At 36.1% G+C, this 19,434-nt stretch overlaps 1 protein-coding gene across 5 annotated transcripts; it reads right to left on the reverse strand.

The window, feature by feature from the left end:
* Positions 1–1,196: 1,196 nt before the first annotated feature.
* LOC131004082 (uncharacterized) lies at positions 1,197–10,198 on the reverse strand. 5 transcript variants are annotated; one of them, XR_009094899.1, is made up of 24 exons: positions 10,050–10,198; positions 9,529–9,813; positions 9,363–9,431; positions 9,132–9,269; positions 8,927–9,044; positions 8,718–8,800; positions 8,378–8,473; positions 7,973–8,141; positions 7,643–7,785; positions 7,467–7,553; positions 7,132–7,317; positions 6,630–6,797; positions 5,931–6,051; positions 5,775–5,844; positions 5,498–5,585; positions 5,275–5,395; positions 4,957–5,150; positions 4,752–4,860; positions 4,053–4,205; positions 3,632–3,734; positions 3,249–3,422; positions 3,006–3,151; positions 2,554–2,826; positions 1,197–1,846 (listed from the first exon to the last, which is right to left on the reverse strand). XR_009094899.1 is itself a non-coding variant. In XM_057930680.1 (23 exons), exons 2-23 carry the CDS (start codon positions 9,745–9,747, stop codon positions 2,633–2,635), a joined length of 2,949 nt encoding a protein of 982 aa, XP_057786663.1. In that variant the 5' UTR covers positions 9,748–9,813; positions 10,050–10,198; the 3' UTR covers positions 2,435–2,632. The 5 variants fall into 5 exon arrangements, 2 of the variants coding, with proteins under 2 accessions (XP_057786663.1, XP_057786664.1); XR_009094901.1 differs by having other exon boundaries at positions 1,197–1,907; XR_009094900.1 differs by having other exon boundaries at positions 1,197–1,939.
* Between the last annotated feature and the right edge of the window lie 9,236 nt (positions 10,199–19,434).

A 19,434-nucleotide genomic window follows, 5' to 3' on the forward strand; every position in this document is an offset into this window, starting at 1 on the left:
TTTTAGTTTGTATATATTCCCTAAAAAAAAACACTTAGTTTGTATACTACGTCTTTTCGGACTATATATATGTACTCTAATAACCACGCCGATGCCACAATCAACTTTGATTTGACAAGATGGTTAAATCTTGAAAAATTTGTAACAAATGAAAAATTAATGTAGTTGGAGGTAAAAATAAAACTTCGCGTGCAAAATAAAAATAAGCAACTTTATTTGGTTTATTTTTTAAGGCAATTAACTCAAAAATAAGTACACTCGTATAAATTACTAAATTAGCTAGATTGTATTTATTAGTTACTCCTATTTTAATTTCCAATTGATTGTTGTATAACAAGATTAGCCCATCACTTAGTAGGTTGTTGTATTAAATGTAGTACTAACAAAATTAGGCCGTCACTTAATTAAGTACGCCCATCTAAATTAAAATGTATTTATTAGGCTATTTCCTATTAAATATTGCATAGAAAAAATAGTTTAATCACTTTGTAGGTTTGCCTTTGCCTATTACAAATTAGGTCCATCACTTAGGAAATCCAAAACATAAAGGAAAAATCCTGCATGGTCAGACCGGCCCTCCATTGATACGAGAATGCATTTCTTAGTTTAGATATATATTCATTTCTCAATATACATTCAATCAATTTATTTAATTCTAATGTCAACGAGGCCTAACTCAAGTGGCAAAGTTGAGACATTCAAATATTCTCTTTCATAAGAGGTCTTGTGTTTAATCTCACTTACGTGGGGCGTAATTTTTCCACTCTTATGTGGGTAGTAATTTCGCCTGCATGCAGGTAGCTTATTTGATTATATTTCGATACCTCTTGTAATTCTAATTCAAAAAAAAATATTTAACCCTAATATGATGAAAATTATCCAAGAAACAATTATCCATGTCTCGGTGTCCTACGCATTGATGCCTTAGAAATTTTGGAAATTTGGAATTATACTTCAAGTTTAGTAGACTGATTTATAAGCAAACGATGCAACCAATTACATGCTTCCTAAAATTAAGAACAACGCCTCTCATCATGACATACAATTCCAACTAATCTCAATCTCCAAACCTATTTTCTCGCCATTTCACAATCTTCATGTGTGAAGAAAGCAAAATATATGCCCTCAAGATTACTAGTTTTGAAAAAATACGCAAAGAAACAAGAATCAAAGAAAACCAAAGGCAAGAAACGAAAGATCAAATCATCTGAAATCCTTATTGCAAATGTTAATAATCAATATCACTCAGTGCTCAACTGCAGTAATTCTGCAAGGATTATGTACAAACACACTAGTAACACAACATCTTTCAAGTATTTAATTTCCCAAAAAAAAAAAAAGAGAGAGAACATATTTCAAGAATAGATATATGCCTAAGGGAAGCAGTGGTAACAGAGGAAGATCATAATGGCGAGCACGAGGGCCCCCGACTGGCGGCTCTCTTGCGACAGCACCCAATGCAGCAGGAAGAAGCCGAGCACGAGGATGCAGCCCCAGCCGAGCTCCTCCCCGTTGCACTTGACGGAGGCCAGGTAAGCCCCGGCCAGGTAGATGATGAGTATGAGCATGAGGGGGCCGAGGAGCATGGTGCTGACCGTGTAAGTGATGAGGATGAGGGCGAAGGGCAGCACGATCGTGTGGGCCGTGGAGTATGCCGCGAGGAGGACAAGGATTGGGATGAAGACGAAGCATGTGAAGAGGGCGTTCTCCCCACCGGAGACCAAGGGGAGGTCGAGGCTGAGGGAGGAGGAGCTGCCGCGGAGGAGGAGGCCTAGTCCCACCACCAGAAGGAGGGGTAGTATGGGAGATGGCCCTTTCGCCATCTCGAAAGGCTGCTTAACCTCGTCTGAGTTCATGATGGATCAAGATCAAGAGAGAGAAGCAGTAGGTTTATCTTCAATTTGATGCTGTGGTGGAGCAAAACTTTGTATTGTGCAGACTTCATGTAACAAGTTTATACATATATATAGTATGTTTAGGAAGTCAAGTCAGCATGGAGAGAGAGAGAGAGATGAGTAAATTACCACACAAACAAACAAGTTTAGTGCTACCAACCTTAATTCCCCTACTTGTCACTAAGTAAAGGGAAGAATGCAAAAAACCAAAGCAAAGGATTCCTCTACCAATTTTTTTATCTTTTTTTCTATATCTACAAATTGATGAATCAGCATAATTTCAAATGCTTGAGACAAAAGAACTGTAATTCGGAATTTGACTACAAAAACTGATCATACTTTATTCGAGCAAAACTACTTGATGAAACTCCAGTCTAAGCATACATTCTTAATAAGTAAATAAATAAAGCAGAAAATGACAATATAGAGTATATAAATCACTATAGTTCAGACAATTTTCTTTAATTAGCATAAGATTTCATATCATTTTGTGATTATCTTTTGCAAGAATATTATGTAAATACTGGGATAAGAACAACAGGAGTAGGCAGGAGAACTCATAGATGAATAACAACATTAATTTCCCTTAGATAAATTTGATCAAGATGGTGAATAAGGAGAAAGTCTTCAATATTTTCAGCAATAAAAAAGAACATACATGTATCATAATCTTGGTGCTTCGCTTCTAGGTAGCTCAATGCATCACGCAGTTAGCTGATCTCATGGATGTGAGCAGTTTACGGCAGTTCTCTTACTTGATACTCGTGAGATATCTGAAGTGGAGATTCCTTAGAGACGGGTCTCTCTTCGGACCAGAGCTCTAAATTCACAGTCCCCGTTCCCCAGTGAACGAGGCATTTGTGCACCTCGCTGATACTGAACCGGTCCACCAGTGCCAAGCCAAGCCCTTTATCCACAAGCATCCATTCGCCTAACAAAAGAGCACGCGATGATTACTTTACTGGTAGATCAAAGACAGTTTTCCAAAGTAGCTTAAGTTCTTCATGTTTAAGTTTGCCACAGTATGCATACATAGCAGTGCTATTATCTTTAGCAGAATACAAGTTTCTATTCTGTGTTTTATTTATATGAATCAAGGAAGCATCTTACCATCGGGGAGGGAATCCCCTATGAAAAACTGATCACCAGATTCGGGCCAAACCTCGTGCTTGGATCCATCAATGGCAGTGAATGACACATAAGACTCAGTAGGGTGTAACAAGTTGAAAGTTGGGTGCACTCGCAAGCAAACGAGCCTGTAATAATGGAAAAAGCAAAGTTTTATGGCTCATTTCATTAGATCAGATTTAGAAATCTAAGAGGACAGAGTAAATAAATATATTGATTGGAAACCTTGAGAATCCTCCGGAGCCAGCACCAACGTTGCGAGCTACAATGGCAGAATCGATTCTGAAAAGTTTTGGGTTTTCTTTCGGGATATGTATCTGTCGAGCAAGAATTAGTCCACCTCCGATATCACCCTCTAATTTCAGAGCCTCTGCTTCTCCGGCCTGCTCTAGATCCCGTCTGAGGAGTACACAATGCAGCAAATGTCAAGTATCAAAATTTATAAGTAAGAACTTATACTAACTATTTAAGGCACCTCATGTTGGCCTTCTCTATCTATAATGAACTAGCATGCTAGAATATGATCAAAACTTCAAAAGAGGCTCAATGAGTAAGCAATCAACCGAAATATGTTTGAATTGAATTTATCGTATCATCTGAGTGCTTACTCAATGACAGAATATTCCTCTGAACATCCAGCAGATCGGTACTCCACACCACTATATTCTTCGTAGCCATCAACATCGATCCGACTATGCAGCCACTGAGTACCTAACTTGGTGAACAACCTTCAGTATGTAATTTGCAGCTAATACAAAGCTATATCTACTGCTCAACCATAGTATTGTGTTACTCCCTACACGACTCGACCAAAGAGCTCGCTATGGCACTGAAGGTTGTTTCAATCTCAATCAAAACCAAGATGAAAAGATTTTGGTGATTTTCTAGAAGCAATGAAATATAGATATCCCTAACATCCAATGGAAACTAGTATTAGGCAAAAATCCAAAATTTTAAAATCAATCTTGTCACACTCACAAGTTCTTTAGATGATAAAGAAGTAAATGACAATGGAATGTTTGAAATAACCTGAGGGGAGGTGCTCCATAGAAAGAATTCTCCCACCAACCCATGGCACAACCTTCAGAATCCAATCCCCACTTTTCATTTCAATGGGTGCATATGATAATTCTGTTCCCTTCTGTCCCGAAACTTCTAAATCTGGAATACGTGCAGCATTTTCTGCAATCGACACGAGACTTTAGAACTTTACAACCAAAGAAAATGCTGACTTTAGTTTTGCAGAACATTGTATTAAAAATCTTAGATGATCTGTGAAAATTCTAATAAGCTGGCCAGTAGCAACACTCATTACTTTCATTTTTGGAAACAAAGACCAACATTATTATTTCTTTTGAAAGTCACCTGCATCTTGTCTAGCAAGGGATAATAATAGTTAGAAAAGGAAAATGGTGATAGAGAAACTCATCACTGGATGTAGTCAAATAAAAATATTTGATTGAGTTACACAGGTTCAGATTCATCGGGATAGTAGTGAAGAACTTGAAAATGTAGAATCTGAAACTCAAAAGTCAAATTGCACAAGAGAAGCAAACCAGAATTGGCATCACAGATCACTCTGCTCAATTAAGTTACAGTTAAAATATGCAAGAGTGTTTAACTGATACCTAGACCAATTGGAAATTGCGAGAGAAACAATGCGAATCAACCGGAGACATTGGAGGGGAAGAGAACAAAAACATAGAGAAATACAAGAAGAATATGCACCTATACGACTCTTCAATTGCTTTTCACCAGCCAATACTAAATCTGACAATTCGCTTTCAGAAGGCATTTCAATTTGTAGGACATCTCCATCAATACCCCATGCATCAATCTGCATTGCGTGATGCATCAACAAATGAAATGCTGACGTAGTAGAACGATGAAGCACCATTCACGTGATTTACAACTTAATGGGACGAAAACATACCATAGCACATTTTCCAAGCAGTAGTTGCACATGCAAGCGGCGGTTTGGTCTCTCCCAAGATCCTTCTGATTTGAGAACCTTCACAGTGACCACAGAAGACAGCCGTTCAGCAACATACGTTGTCAACAGATAGCCTCCTTTACTGAATTCATATCCATCGCCATCATCTTCATATAGAAAGCCTTCAGCTTTACCTGCATTTTAAAGATCAAATGCATACAAACTATCAATGTCTGCACAGTGTTAAAGCAATAATTTCTTCATATTTAAAGGTGAAGTTGTTAGTCCAAGTAAAGCAAGATTAGGAAGAAAGATTACCGTGTTCATCTAAAGCCACAAGCAGCGACAAATCATCTGAGGGACTACCTGCATTGACATGTAGAGAGGGCGGAGCTACAGGAATGATTGATCCACCTTTTAGGTACAAAGCTGGTAAATCCTAGGCGCACCAAGAGTCGAGAAGATGTGAAAAGCTAAATTTGCAGACAGAAAAGACTTAAGGAAATAGAGAAGCTGCATTAAAATATGGAAGAAATTATACTGGATGAGAATCTTCGAAATCAAAACTGTGCCAGGTGCCTGTAGGCAACTTGTGTTGCATTCCATATAACTCCTCATCCTTTCCGGTGCTGCAACATCAGGAAAATTGAATATGTATAATTCAGTAAGTTTAAGTGCCATTCAGAAAATTATCTTGCTGGCATACGAGAGAATGCTAAGTATTTGAAAGGCACTGCAAGATAACTAGAACTTGACATGCACACATTATAGATACAGAGTCGTTTTAGTGTTTTATCCCTATGGAAAAGATGTCAGACCTTGCATGAATGAGAAGCGGTCCCAGCATAAATGAATTTTCTTGTGTTCTTAACTCCAAATCTTTAGGATCTGCGCTAAAATTGAAATTTTATAAACAACTAAGCAGAGGAGAATGTGCTTTCGATTCCAAAGAGATAGATCTATCCAGAATGTACCAGCAAAAAATGTTGGAGTTGCCACAGGAATCCCTTTGGTATGAGCAAAATAAAATAAAGTATATAGAAGGGGTAAAATCCGATATCGCCTTTGTAATGCAAGTCGGCAAACTTCTTCACACTGTCAGAGATTGTAAAAAAGGACGTCAAAAGAGCAAGAACAGTGCGAGTCTGGGATATAGATAGTAACATGTTACTTATAGACTATTATGTCAGAGAGCTGTATCAATTATCAAACATATATTTATATGTAAATGCAAACATATATACATAGGAATCAGGATCTTGTCGTTTCAGGTCCTAAATCTTGTATTAGTACCAAGACATCGTCACATTTAGTAACGTTTGACAAGCACATTTTTACTGTTAATTATTTACAATAGTTCAAATAGTCCTTGCAAAGGAAATTCTCAAACAAGTCTCCAGAAAAGTTGAGCAAGATACACAAGGTGATAACTTTGCATGTTCACATATTAAAGGAAATTTTATGATCATTATAAAAGGTTTGCCTTGTGTTCCCTCATGTTTGAGGATCAGTGAGCATCAAAGATTCCATTCCTCTGGGCTGCATTGGCTTGTCCCGGTTATCAGTTATTTTACTTTTCAATTAAAGAAAGCATCAATACATTTCAATAATAAGCTTCTTCAAAGAAGAAACCTCAGTAGATTCAAGATCTTCTGTAAATCAATGAGACAAACCTCTTGTCCGAAAGACCACGGTTCATGATCTTTCGTGCCTGTTTCAGAATGCCCACGAGAAAAAGGAAACATGGAGCCAATACCCATCCATCTTCCAAACAGCTTAGGTGTTGCATTACCGGCATATCCACCAACGTCTGGCCCTGAGAGTGGCTGACCACTAAGCCCCTGGGCATAATCACTTATCTTATTAAATCATGCTACTTATAGTTATAGCTATACTTGCATAAATATACAGTGTTGTTTTAATCAAGTAGAAGTTTCTTATTAGTCCATATATTACTTTAACTTTTGTCAGTGGGCAATTACATATTATTTCCAGCATGTGTGAGCATTTCTTGTTATTTTCATCTATAAGCACACATGGGAATAGTAGATAATAAGGTTATTAAACATAAGTGGGCTGATTTCGATGAGGAAATGGGAATTCTATCATGATGTGCTGAAGTAAGACGATACAGGGTCCACAAGTAACTCCTTAAAAGCATAATGCACCACTAACCAGTTGAAGAACCATGGGGATACTCATATGGAGGTGCTCCCAAGTTGAAAGATTATCGCCCGTCCATGTTGCAGCATATCTTTGGCTACCCACGAAGCCTGCTCGAGTAAGAACAAATGGACGCTTTTTTTCATTTGCTAGCATCATGCCCTCGTATGTTGATTTTGCCATTAGCATACCATAAACCTGAGATAAGCAACTGATCAGAACTCCCACAGTGGACATCTTATTAGCTTGTCTATGGATTCTAAGCCTATGGACACATATTCAAATGCATAGGAGCTAAAGAAACAAGTTGCAATTCAAATCAGTGAAAATATTAAACACAGTAGTACATTGTGATAGTATGAATGGTTCTGACATCCTCCAAGTTCTGTATCTCCTCTATGAATATTGCTCTCAGGCATCGTCTTTGTCACAGTCTGTTACAAACAATAATGTTACCAAGAAACAGAAAAGGAAAAAAAAAAAAAAAAAAAAAGCTTGTGCCACATAACTTTTTGAACCTTACCTTGAAAACAGCTGGTTCATTCATATCATTCCATATACCATCCACACCGTTAGAGCTGAAGTCTTTAACTAGGTCAGCCCACCACGAACGGGCTCTCGATTGTGTAAAATCTGGAAAAACACAAGGCCCGGGCCACACCTCTCCTAAAGAAAACAAAGCATAATGTTCAGAACAATGCTTCAAAACACATGAATGTCTCTTAATACAAACAAATTTACTTCTGAAGAACGTGTTTAAAAGATCTCTGGTCCAAAAAGACAGTTTGTTTCCTTTCTGGTATTGCCACGAACAATCAGCATGCTGTTGGAATATCTTAAAACTAATGTATACCGGCAAAAGGTTTGCCGTCTGCAGTTTGAATCCAGATATCCCTCTCCGAACCACTATCATAGACAAAATATCCCTTTTCATGTTTTATCCCTGGGTCAAGCATCCAGATGGCTTTGAACCCATTTTCATGAAGATAATCTGCAAGAGATTTTGGATCTGGAAATCGCTCCTGCAGAAGTGGAAGTGTGTTTAACCATTCATATGTCATAAATGCAAGATCGTTAGGACTTAGGGAAATCAAACTTCAGGAGCAGTCATAAAGAAAGTCTTTCCTTTTACTACGTCAGAATTTTCAGCTTGAGGAACAGTTACAAGCGATGTAAAGCAACCAAAAAAGGCTACATGTTTCTGAATAACAAGCTTATATGTGACATATCAAAGAACATTTATGATATATATACATGCCTGGTCGAATGTGAAACAACGAAAACCATCCATGTAATCTATGTCCATCCATATCACATCACAAGGAATATCTTTTTCCCGGAATGTCCTTGCAATCTGCAATCAGAATAAAGACAAGGTAACATTCAAAGGTTGAAGAGTTAAGATATCAAATATCTTAATTTTGTATGAAATATCCTAACATATTGTATGAAATATTAATTTTGGTGTTCCACTAAGAAGTTACTCTAGTTTTAAGTAATCCTTGATAGTGTTTACTCTAGGAAATTGGACATCAACTTGGGATATACAATTCCAATTCGGAAACAACCAACAGATTAATAACAGAATAGTTGGTAACCTCACGAACTCGTTCATCAGTGTCATAACTCCACCGGCACTGATGATAGCCCAACGCCCACTTAGGGGGCATAAAAATAGTTCCTGAAGACATTAACCTTAAATTAGAAACCATCAAATTGCACTAGTCAAGAAGGCAAATATTGGAAAATGTTGCTTATACAGGATTTCAGAAATTATGCCATTGACAAAATCATACAATATGCTTACCAACTGCTCTTGAGAAAGACACGAGAACATCAGTTGGCGAAGCAAATGGACCAAATGTGATGACAGGATAGGATGCCGAAGAAACAAACTTTACATTTGATCCCTTCCCCAAATCAATCTGCTCAAACCATATATAACCGGTCACTGCAGTACCCAATTCCTCATAAAACTGATTTTCAAAAGATAAGTAAGAGACAAAAACTACCTCACAACGTCGTGTTGTATCTGCAAGAACTCCAAGCGCCTCTCCATCTGGAAGCACCACTAGCACCCAGGGGTGTGATTGATACAAGGAAGTCGTTCCAGCACCATATCCCCAAGCATCGGTATTCCAAGTGAAAATCTATTCCACATTACATCCGGTGATATAGGTAAGATTTTCTTCGTGACCATCAACAATCATGTATTGATCAAAAGGCTGAATCAGCGGGCTTACCCTCTTCCCCGTTCGTTCAAGCTGCCCACTAACTTCTCCAGTTCCATAGAAAGAGGTGCCTGGAGGAAACTAAATAACACCAATATTCAATCCCTTCAAATTCAATATATGAATTCCACAGCCAAAAAAACAATAATGCTAATCGAATGATGATGAAGGATGCTACCTCGACATTAACTACTTGCTGCCCCATTACACATTCAAAAGTGGGAATGTAGGTTGGAATTTTGTGGACATTCATGATTGGTGTATCTCTAACTAGAGGATTTTCAAAGGAGATGCTTGGAAAGGCCGCGTTCCTATCATCGGCTGAACAATCAAACCGGAACACTCCTTGCTCAAGAATCGGCTCAAAAACCATCTTCCCCCCTTCATGGCCAGCCATTTTAGATATATATGGTGCAACCAAGCTTAGTTCACTTCAATCCACCTCTTTTTCACTCCCTTGTTTCTATATGCCAAACAATCTAATCAACAACGTGATAAACATCGATCATCAATCTAACCAATTAACATAAGAGAATATATATATGTATGCACAGACATGTAATGTAATGTAATAGCACTACATTGATTACGCTTAGAAGCTCCATAGCACTTGTTGATGCTTATCAATTCATGAAAAATAATACAAACACAAGAGGCAGAAATCAAGAAAATGAGGAAAAGATGTTACTTTAAACCAACCTGAACTAATACTGCTTCTTCACTTAGAAATCTGGCCTATACAGTTCTTTCTCCATTTGTGCTCGCCAAATAATAACAATAACAATAACAATAATAAATTAATAATAATAATGCAAATAAAAGAAAATAGCTTGGTATTCTATTTGGACAATTTGATGGAGCATCTAATGGCAGGAATCGTTTGTGGAATTGTGCAGTGAAATCCAGTCAGCTTTTGTCAACTCTGAGGAAGGAGCAGAAATGGCGAATTATGATTGGATTTTAGGAGCATGACATGTACGGTTATTATTTTTTTCCCATATTATGTTTATTTATTTAATGATTGGGCAAAAGCTCTGAGCTTTTCTATAATACTAGTACTACTATTACTAGTGACTTTCTTTCAGAAAAAAAAGAAAAGAAAAGTGACTGAATTGTACTATTGTTGGATATTTGGATTTTGGAGTGCTCGTCGTTGTCTTTAACGGGAAATAATCTTCTTGATAGTATTTTATTTTATTTTTCCAAAGAATCATAAAGAATTGAAGTTGATTGTTGCTTTAACTCTCTTGGCATGTTTTTCATTCGAAAAAAAAAATTTAATCTTCAATTTAAATTAACGGTGCGAATGCGATACCCCAATCTATGAGTTAATTGGAAATAGGGTGGGTTTGGAGGTTTTTTTTTTATGTTTAGGTGGGTCAATTTCTAAATAATACTACTAAACATTACGAAAGTTATGGTTAGTTATACTCAAATTTTAGTTTTTAATCGGGTATAATTTTTTGATAAAAAAATACATGAATTTTTAATTACGTAGAATTTGACCTAAGTCCAAAAGTTTGTTGATCAATAACTTGATTGTCTGAAGTTTAATGAAAAATTCGGAGGTACCGTTTGAAAGCTCTTGATATTGTCTTATGATACTTATATTGTTGGATTTTTGGTAAAATATAGAGTTTCAGGACATTGACTTTCATGTCATTTTCGACCACTTACGAATGATCAAAACCCAATAATATAAGTATCATTAAAAAGATAACGTCAATAGTTTTTTTAAAGTACTTTCGGACTTTTCATCGGACTCCAAAAAACTATGTTATTAGCCAGCTAACCTTAAATTCATGTCAAATTTCAGAAAAATAAAAATTCATCTATTTTGTTTATAAAATAAATAAATTTAACTATACTTCATATATTTAAAGATAATTAACCCAAAAAATTATATAATCTTACTTCCACCATTGTTTTTCTGTATGATAACTATACTTCATATATTTAAAGATAATTAACCCAAAAAATTAGTAATTGTTGATTTTTGGCCGAGTCAGCATCCATTATTCATTTGTTCTTGGCCGAGTCAGCATCCATTGGGTATTTAATTAGTACACATTTGTTGGATGCACTATGAATTTTTCATACCGTAAAGCTCGGGCATTATTTTTTTCAGGAATGTCCCGTGAAATTTGAACATTTTCTTTATATGATAATTTTTTTTCTTTATCACTTTTTTACTTTTTTATCTACCACACTTAACACACAAAATACTAATAACTCTTTAAAATCTGTATTGTGTTGAAAGTAGAGAGAAAAGTAGAAGATAAGAGAATAGCGTAGAAAGCGTAGAGTGAATAAATCTGCAGGAGCGTTTTATTATGAGGACTAAATGCCTCTATTTATAGGAGATACAAAGCTAGGGTTAGGGTTTAGGGTTGAGTCATTTAATAGGGAAATATATATTTTATATATATTTACAACACTCCCCCTTAAATGGCTAACCCTAAAAATATGCTGCCTCATTAAAACCTTGCTAGGAAAAATTCAATATGACAAAAACCTAGTCTAAGGAAAAAGAGTACAGCTGCTCCCCCTGAAAATGATCATTGTATATCTTTGAGTCGATGCATGCCGATCTTATGTATTAACTTTCTGAAAGTCGATGTTTTTTTTTTTTGAGCAGGCAAAAGAAATTTTATAGAAAAATAGGGGTACCAGAAGTACCAAAGGATTACACAAAGAGAAAAAACACGAGGAACAACTCAGCAACAAAGCTAACTGCTGAAACTAGCAGCATTACACCATCTCCTGAAATCACTTGGGGTTTTCGGAATTTTGTGAACACTCATCCAGCTCCACACGCGCGATTTGAGGTCGGCAACAGCACGATTCTTGTTCCATTCTCCTTGTTGGAATTTACACTCATTTCTATTCTTCCAAAGAACCCAAATCACTCCAGCCCACACTCCAAGCAACGCACGCCTTTCTTTCTTACCTCCCAAATTAATGAAAGCATCGAAGTGTTCTCTCACCTTGCAATGGAACGCAGTTTGCTTACCGATCCAGAGAGCCACATCATTCCAAATCACGGTAGCACTATCACATTTGAAGAAGACATGATCAGCTGTCTCGACCTCCGTCTTACAGAAAACGCACAATGACTCCAATGGTTGGATGGCGATATTTCTTTTCAAGAGGTTGTCACATGTAGGCATTTTACCTTTCAGCACTCTCCAAGCCGTTGCAATGACTTTGGGGGGTGTCGGTGCTCTCCAAATGGTTGCAAGCTCTTCTTTATTCCCGGCAGGCTGTGAGGGACCACACTGCAGGTAAAGAGACCTGTAAGCTGTTTTAACTGTATAAACTCCCTCGTTTGCCGCTTTCCACCTCCACTTATCAGCCCTCTCAACTGTAAGTCTCACTTGATTAATGGTAGAGATAAGCTGCTGTACCTGTTCTTTTTCTCTATCCAACAGAGCACGACACCATCCTAGATTCCAGACCCATTCTTCCTCCGACCATTCCCCCATACTTGAAATCGTCCCCTCCTGGTTACTACTGAGTCGGTATAATCTCGGATAAACATCCAAAAGTCTCATTCCCCCGACCCAGCTGTGTTTCCAAAAGGAAAACGAGGCTCCATCTCCGACCTGCAACTCCAAATTTTCTCTAAACCAGGACCCATCCGGTCCCCAACTAGTCCTCAAAACGTTGCTCCACCATCCTGCTCTCTGTCTCCCAGCCATTCGGAACCCACCATCATCCCATTCAATTTTCCCATGGCAAGCCCGAACCACTCGTGCCCACAAGGCATCACTTTCGGAGATGAATCTCCACAACCATTTTGCCAAGAGCGCCAAATTAAACCACTCCAAATTTCTAATACCGCACCCCCCCTCCTTGCGTTCTCGGCACAACTCCTCCCACTTTATCCAACAAATTTTCTTTACATCAATATCACCCCCCCAAAGAAACTTACACAGCAGAGATCGAGTTTGGGACAGTACTTTCTTCGGAATTTTAGCAAAGGCCAGATGGTAGATAGGGATTGAGATAAGTACCGAGCGAATGAGGGTAATTCTTCCTGCAAAGGAGATCTTCTTATTTTTCCACCCACAGATTCTCTTCTTCACCTTCTCCAGAACATAAGACCAGTTTGCTGCCCTTGAGAGTTGTCCTCCAACATTGATGCCAAGGTAATTAAAAGGTAAGATACTCACACGACAGTTAAGAATCTCTGCCAAGGATGCTTTAAAAGAATCCTCAATGTTTACCCCCGCAATCGAGCTTTTGTCGAAATTCACACTCAATCCTGACAACACCTCGAATACCTTCAGAATGCACCTGATTGCCCAAGCATTCTCTGCCTTCTCCGACGCCAAGAAAATGGTATCGTCCGCGTATTGTAGGTGAGAAACGGAAAGATCATCTGTTCCCAGTAAAAACGGCTCCATCAAGCCCCTCTGTATTGCTCTTTGAGTGAGAATGTGAAGCCCCTCAGCCACGATCAAGAACAGAAACGGGGACAGCGAGTCTCCTTGTCTAATGCCACGTTCGAGCTTGAATTCCCCCGACGGGCTTCCATTGACAAGAACATTTGTGGTTGCCGAACGTAGGCATTCGTTGATCCATTTTCTCCATCTTGGGCTGAAATTCATTGACTGAAGCATCTCATCCAGAAAATCCCATTCGACCGTGTCGTATGCCTTCGCAAAATCGGCTTTGAATAAAAGGAGACCTTTTCTTTTGAGTTTAGCAAACTCAATCACCTCGTTTAGAACTATCACACCATCGAGAATGTACCTGCCCTCCACGAAAGCACTTTGGGAATCGGAAATGATACTCTTGAGAACACATTTGATTCTGCCGGCGAGAACTTTGGCAATGACCTTATACATACAGTTAACTAAAGATATTGGTCTGAAATCACGCAGGTCCGAAGCCGTTTCCTTCTTAGGTATTAACACCACAAAAGAGGAATTACATCCTCTCACAAGTTTACCATTCAAGTGAAAATCTTTCAAAACCGCCATCAAATCTCCTCTGATGATGTCCCAACATGTCTTCATGAACAAGAAATTAAAACCATCGGGCCCGGGGCTCTTCCCACTGTCGCAGTCCCAAACCGCTGCCTTCACTTCCTCCTCCGAAAAACTTCGATCCAACCACTCCCTATCGGAATCCGAGATTTTCTTATCAATGAAATCCTCCGGCAACTTCGGTCGTACTCTGCTCATTCTACTGAATTGGGATTGGAAATGAGTTTTGATAGCTCTTTTCACCTCACTTGGCTCCTCGATCCATCCTCCATTTACTTCTAAACCCGAAATTTCATTCTTGATTTTTCTACCATTGATAACCTTATGAAAAAGACTTGTATTCCCATCTCCATCTTGTAACCATCTGCTCCTTGATCTCTGCGCCAAAGTACTATCACGATGTTGCAATTGAGTCATCAAATTTGCCTCTGCCTCACGTCTTTTATCCACCTCTTCCTCCTCTGAAAGTCGATGTTGGTAATGCCTTTGTGAATAAGTCCACCAATTTATCGCTTGATCGAACTTCATGTATCATTTGAGTTGTGTGCAATTTGACTTCAAAGAAAACTCCTCATTTGATGTTAGAGTCTAGATGTTCATGTCTTGTTAAAAACCTCTCCGTAAAAACCCTATGAAAAAAATTCGGTAGAGGAAAAAAATACAAAACGTATATTTACTCATATATTACACTAGTCGCCTCGTTAAAACCCTTAACTAAGAAAACCTTGTAGGAAAAAACTTAGTAAGGGAAAAAGAGTACAACCATTTGGCCTTCAGGGCCATTGACCTTCAAAGTCTAATTTTTGAATCTATTTAAAAGATCCTGCTCCCCCTCAAGATAACAATCTTGAATGTGTTCAATATAGTTTTTGAAATTAAATAAATTATCAACATCATCCACCAATTTTGAATTTCGATTTCTTTCATAACATAGACCAATTGTAATTTACTTTGAATATAACCAATAACATGGTTAATATCATCTAAAATTCTCCTTCTTAGAGAAACATTAAATCTTGCTAGCAAGTTTACTTTGAATTGTAGTATATATCATGCATGATAAAAATAGTGCTTCAATAGCACACAAGTAAGGAACTTCGGGTCCTAAGTAATTTTGTTATTTTCTTTTGGTCTAGGTGAATGAATGTGATATAATCATATTCATCAAAGCCTTCTTCGGGTAGGTCGATTAATTCATATAAAATACAGATCGATTAGTTTGAAATACTTTATCGAAAAGATGTTCGATCTACAAGTCGAGACAATACTTAGTTTTAACTAAGTTTTTCAAAACTCATCTTTAGACATGAGTTAACTTCCACATGTTTTGAGTATTCATATATGTTCTTTCTTCGGGAAGAACTTCCTTAGTTGGTTATGGACTTTCACATATATATTTATGTTTAATGGCCTATATAATAATACAACCATAACGTCCATAAATTTGGTATTTATATCAATGAGTACTGCCATAAAATGTTATATAAATAACGAAACATAATGTCATTCATAACATGAGAATATATTTGGGAATCTCAATCCCTTGAACTACGTACTAACCTCGCTTAATTATTTTCATTTAGCGAGTTCGGTTCTGCCTCATTGCTTACTTCTATATTTTTAAGTGCTTCTGGCACACTAATAGAATTTGTTTTGGATCCAAATAATCTTCAAGTTGAACAAATAATTTGTTGAGGCAAAAGTTGTTGTCGACAACTATAATTTTTTCTATTATACGATTCTCCCGTATTCACAAAGTTCATAGCAACTTTAGTAAAACCAAACTTTCACCATTTCCCATAATATTTGGTCTAGTTGTTTCGTAATCCCAATATTACGATAATTTAGTGCACGTGCAAAATGTATTGGGATTATCGTCTTCAGGACGATCCTCTTCATGAGGTTTCAGAATTATTTGAGTTCTTTATTTGATTTTGTAATCCGCGGATATTTTATCTTAGGCACCAATAGGTCGTTTACGCTTCTGGCGTCAATAAGCATTAAATCAATTTCGTCCTTCAGGGACTTCAATTATTTGTGGTGCAATATGACATATGTATAAGATTTCACTCATATGGCAGTCAATAATAACTTGTTGAATTTCTAGTTCATTAATGCATGAATCTAACATAATTAATCCAACGAGAAATTTACGGCATTGTACAATTCATCATTCATATCTCCTCCTAATGCCGAAAAAAGTTTTTAGTTGGATAAATCAAAGTATCAACATATGAATTGATTCTCAATTATTTACTCTATATATGTATTTTTCACAAAGTATACATATAATTTTCATAGAGCTATGAGTGCATTTGAATGGTGATAAAAGAATTTAGTAGATGGAAAATCCTCTTCGGGAGGTATTTTAATCACGCACTAATTGTAATGTAGACAACCCAAATACTCAAGTCTTGAGTTATTTTTAAATCATTTGGGTGTATGAATTTGAAATTCATTTTGACACGATTATGTGATAAAAAATAATAGATCATGTATAATTATTCAATTCTCATAGGAAAATCAATGAAGCTCTTCCGGAGCCCACACAAAAATGTTATCAATTTTTAATTGTATAACTCATATTCTCAATAATAGTTCAAAAACAATTGAATTGAGAAGATCAATTGCTCTTCAAGATCTTGTAATATTTAAATTATGTGTATATGTTGTTTTTCATCAAGAAAAAACATATATCACCTAAAATATAAATTGTTCTTCAAGAGCATGTAATATTCTTCAGGAATATTAATTGTGCTACTTCGGGAGCATCAATATTAGTTCAATATAAAGTAAAGCAATTTAATAATAAATTAAATAATAAATAATAAGAAAATATCAAAATAAAGCTTAAAATAAAAATTCAATCTCAATATTTTAATATTCTTCCGGAATATTAATTTTATCTCACATGTTCATCGGGAACACGTTATATTTCATATTTAATATGAAGCTATATCGTTGTGTTTTCATCAAACACTTCAACGGTTTAATTTTAATAATCTTCAAGATTATTAAGAATCATAAATTCATTCTACAATGATGAATTAAAAAAATAAAGCAATCCTTCAGGGATTGTATTAATAAATCAATTCAAATGTGTTCATCGGATACACATTATATTTAAACTTAAGGGATATCGTTGTGTTTCATCAAAAACTTCAACGATTTATCTTTTAATAATCTTCCGAATTATTAAGAATTGTAAATTTATGTTTCTTCGGGAAACGATATATAACATATTAATGTAATATATTACATAAAACATTACAATCGAAATACATGTTTTGATTTGATATACACAGAGCAATATCTAGTATCATATTTTGATTCAATCTACAAACACAAAGGGCATTAACATTTTTTTTTTTTTGTGAATTTCAACCATGAATTTGAATAAAGCAATTGATCAAATGCAATTGAAACACAAAAGCAATCGAAACATATACATATTAATTGGATACAGTTGAACATATGTATATACTATTAATTAAATATATACATATTTTCCATCCATTCACAAACTGATTCATAGATCTAGAATGATATATAGATTTAATAAGAAATTGAAGCAATCGAACCACGTTGATTCAAATACGAATTACCTTGTTGGAAAAACACGATTTTTTCCTAGGGCACACCTCCAATATAAATCAATTGGTTTGATACTCAAGACTAGGGCATACCTCCAATCTCCAATCTAAATCAATTAGATACTCATGGCTAGAGGCTCGTGCTGATAACGTGTTGAAAGTAGAGAGAAAAGTAGAAGATAAGAGAATAGCGTAGAAAGCGTAGAGTGAATAAATCTGCAGGAGCGTTTTATTATGAGGACTAAATGCCTCTATTTATAGGAGATACAAAGCTAGGGTTATGGTTTAGGGTTGAGTCATTTAATAGGGAAATATATATTTACAACATATTGAAAAAAAATTAGTACTCAAGCTTCACGGGACGAAGGGAGTACCATATATTCCTTTTTTTCCACTTCAAGTGCCCTGTTTCTTTTCGACACGATTACTTTTTAAAAGAAAATATTAATTAGATTATTAAGTTGTATGGTGTAGAGTTGAAAAGGTGATATGAGCTCCAAAAACTTTATTTTTTGAGAATAACTTTTTTTGGTAAAGGGAAACAAGATATTTGAAGTGGGACAATTTAAAAAGAAAAATATGACATTTGAAGTGGAATGAAGGGAGTATATTACTACATTTATGTCATATGTTGGCATTTCCTATCAATGGAGTTACTGAAATAATTAAATTAATATGCAGAAAAATAAAGAAAACATCTTCAACTGCGAGTTTGCCTGCAAGTCTTAACAATATCAATTCATGACTTAGCCAAGTGTGAGGACAGGTGTTCGGTTACAAATCTGTGTCTTGTTATCTCTTTTATAATGATTATTTACGGAGCACAATATCGATCGGTTGTAAAATAAATTCATTAAAGTCAATTTCATTCGTGTTATCTCAAAAGGAAATTGCTTTAATTAAATGTTTGCTAGATTCGAAGGAAAGTTGCTCTTGTATCCCATCACCTAAATCAAACATGTGAATTTGCTTTCAATGTGGCAAGGTTTGAAGTAAATTGCGTAAATGACTAAACCTACCTTGAAAAATAATAAGAAGTATATACTTATTTTTCAATTAAATAAATTTAAATTGATACTTGATTTTGGAGACGGTGTTATATTAAATTAGTATTATTCTATAAAATTTAACTTTTCATATGATACAAATTAATCTAAAACAATCCCGAATCAATTTAATTTCAAGTAATTGAACGTCTCTCAAAATGACAAAATAAAATAGATTAACATGTAAGTATAAAACATCCAAAAAGCCCAAATATCTTGTACATTTCTCAAAACTCAAGAAATGTAGAACTCCAAAATAAAAGCCAAATTTCCCCATACCCATACCCAAATCCAATCATTCTTCGATAATCAATTAAAATTTAAAATTGGGTGGTTTGGTGCAAGCAAACGTCAGAGTAGGAGTGACCCCTCCATGAATAATAATGCATTGAGAGACTTGATCCAATCAAGGGATATGATCATCTCCATCGCTAGCAATTGGATAAAGCTC

Source organism: Salvia miltiorrhiza, unplaced genomic scaffold (genome assembly GCF_028751815.1).
Source record: "Salvia miltiorrhiza cultivar Shanhuang (shh) unplaced genomic scaffold, IMPLAD_Smil_shh original_scaffold_306, whole genome shotgun sequence".
Classification (NCBI taxonomy): Eukaryota; Viridiplantae; Streptophyta; class Magnoliopsida; order Lamiales; family Lamiaceae; genus Salvia; species Salvia miltiorrhiza.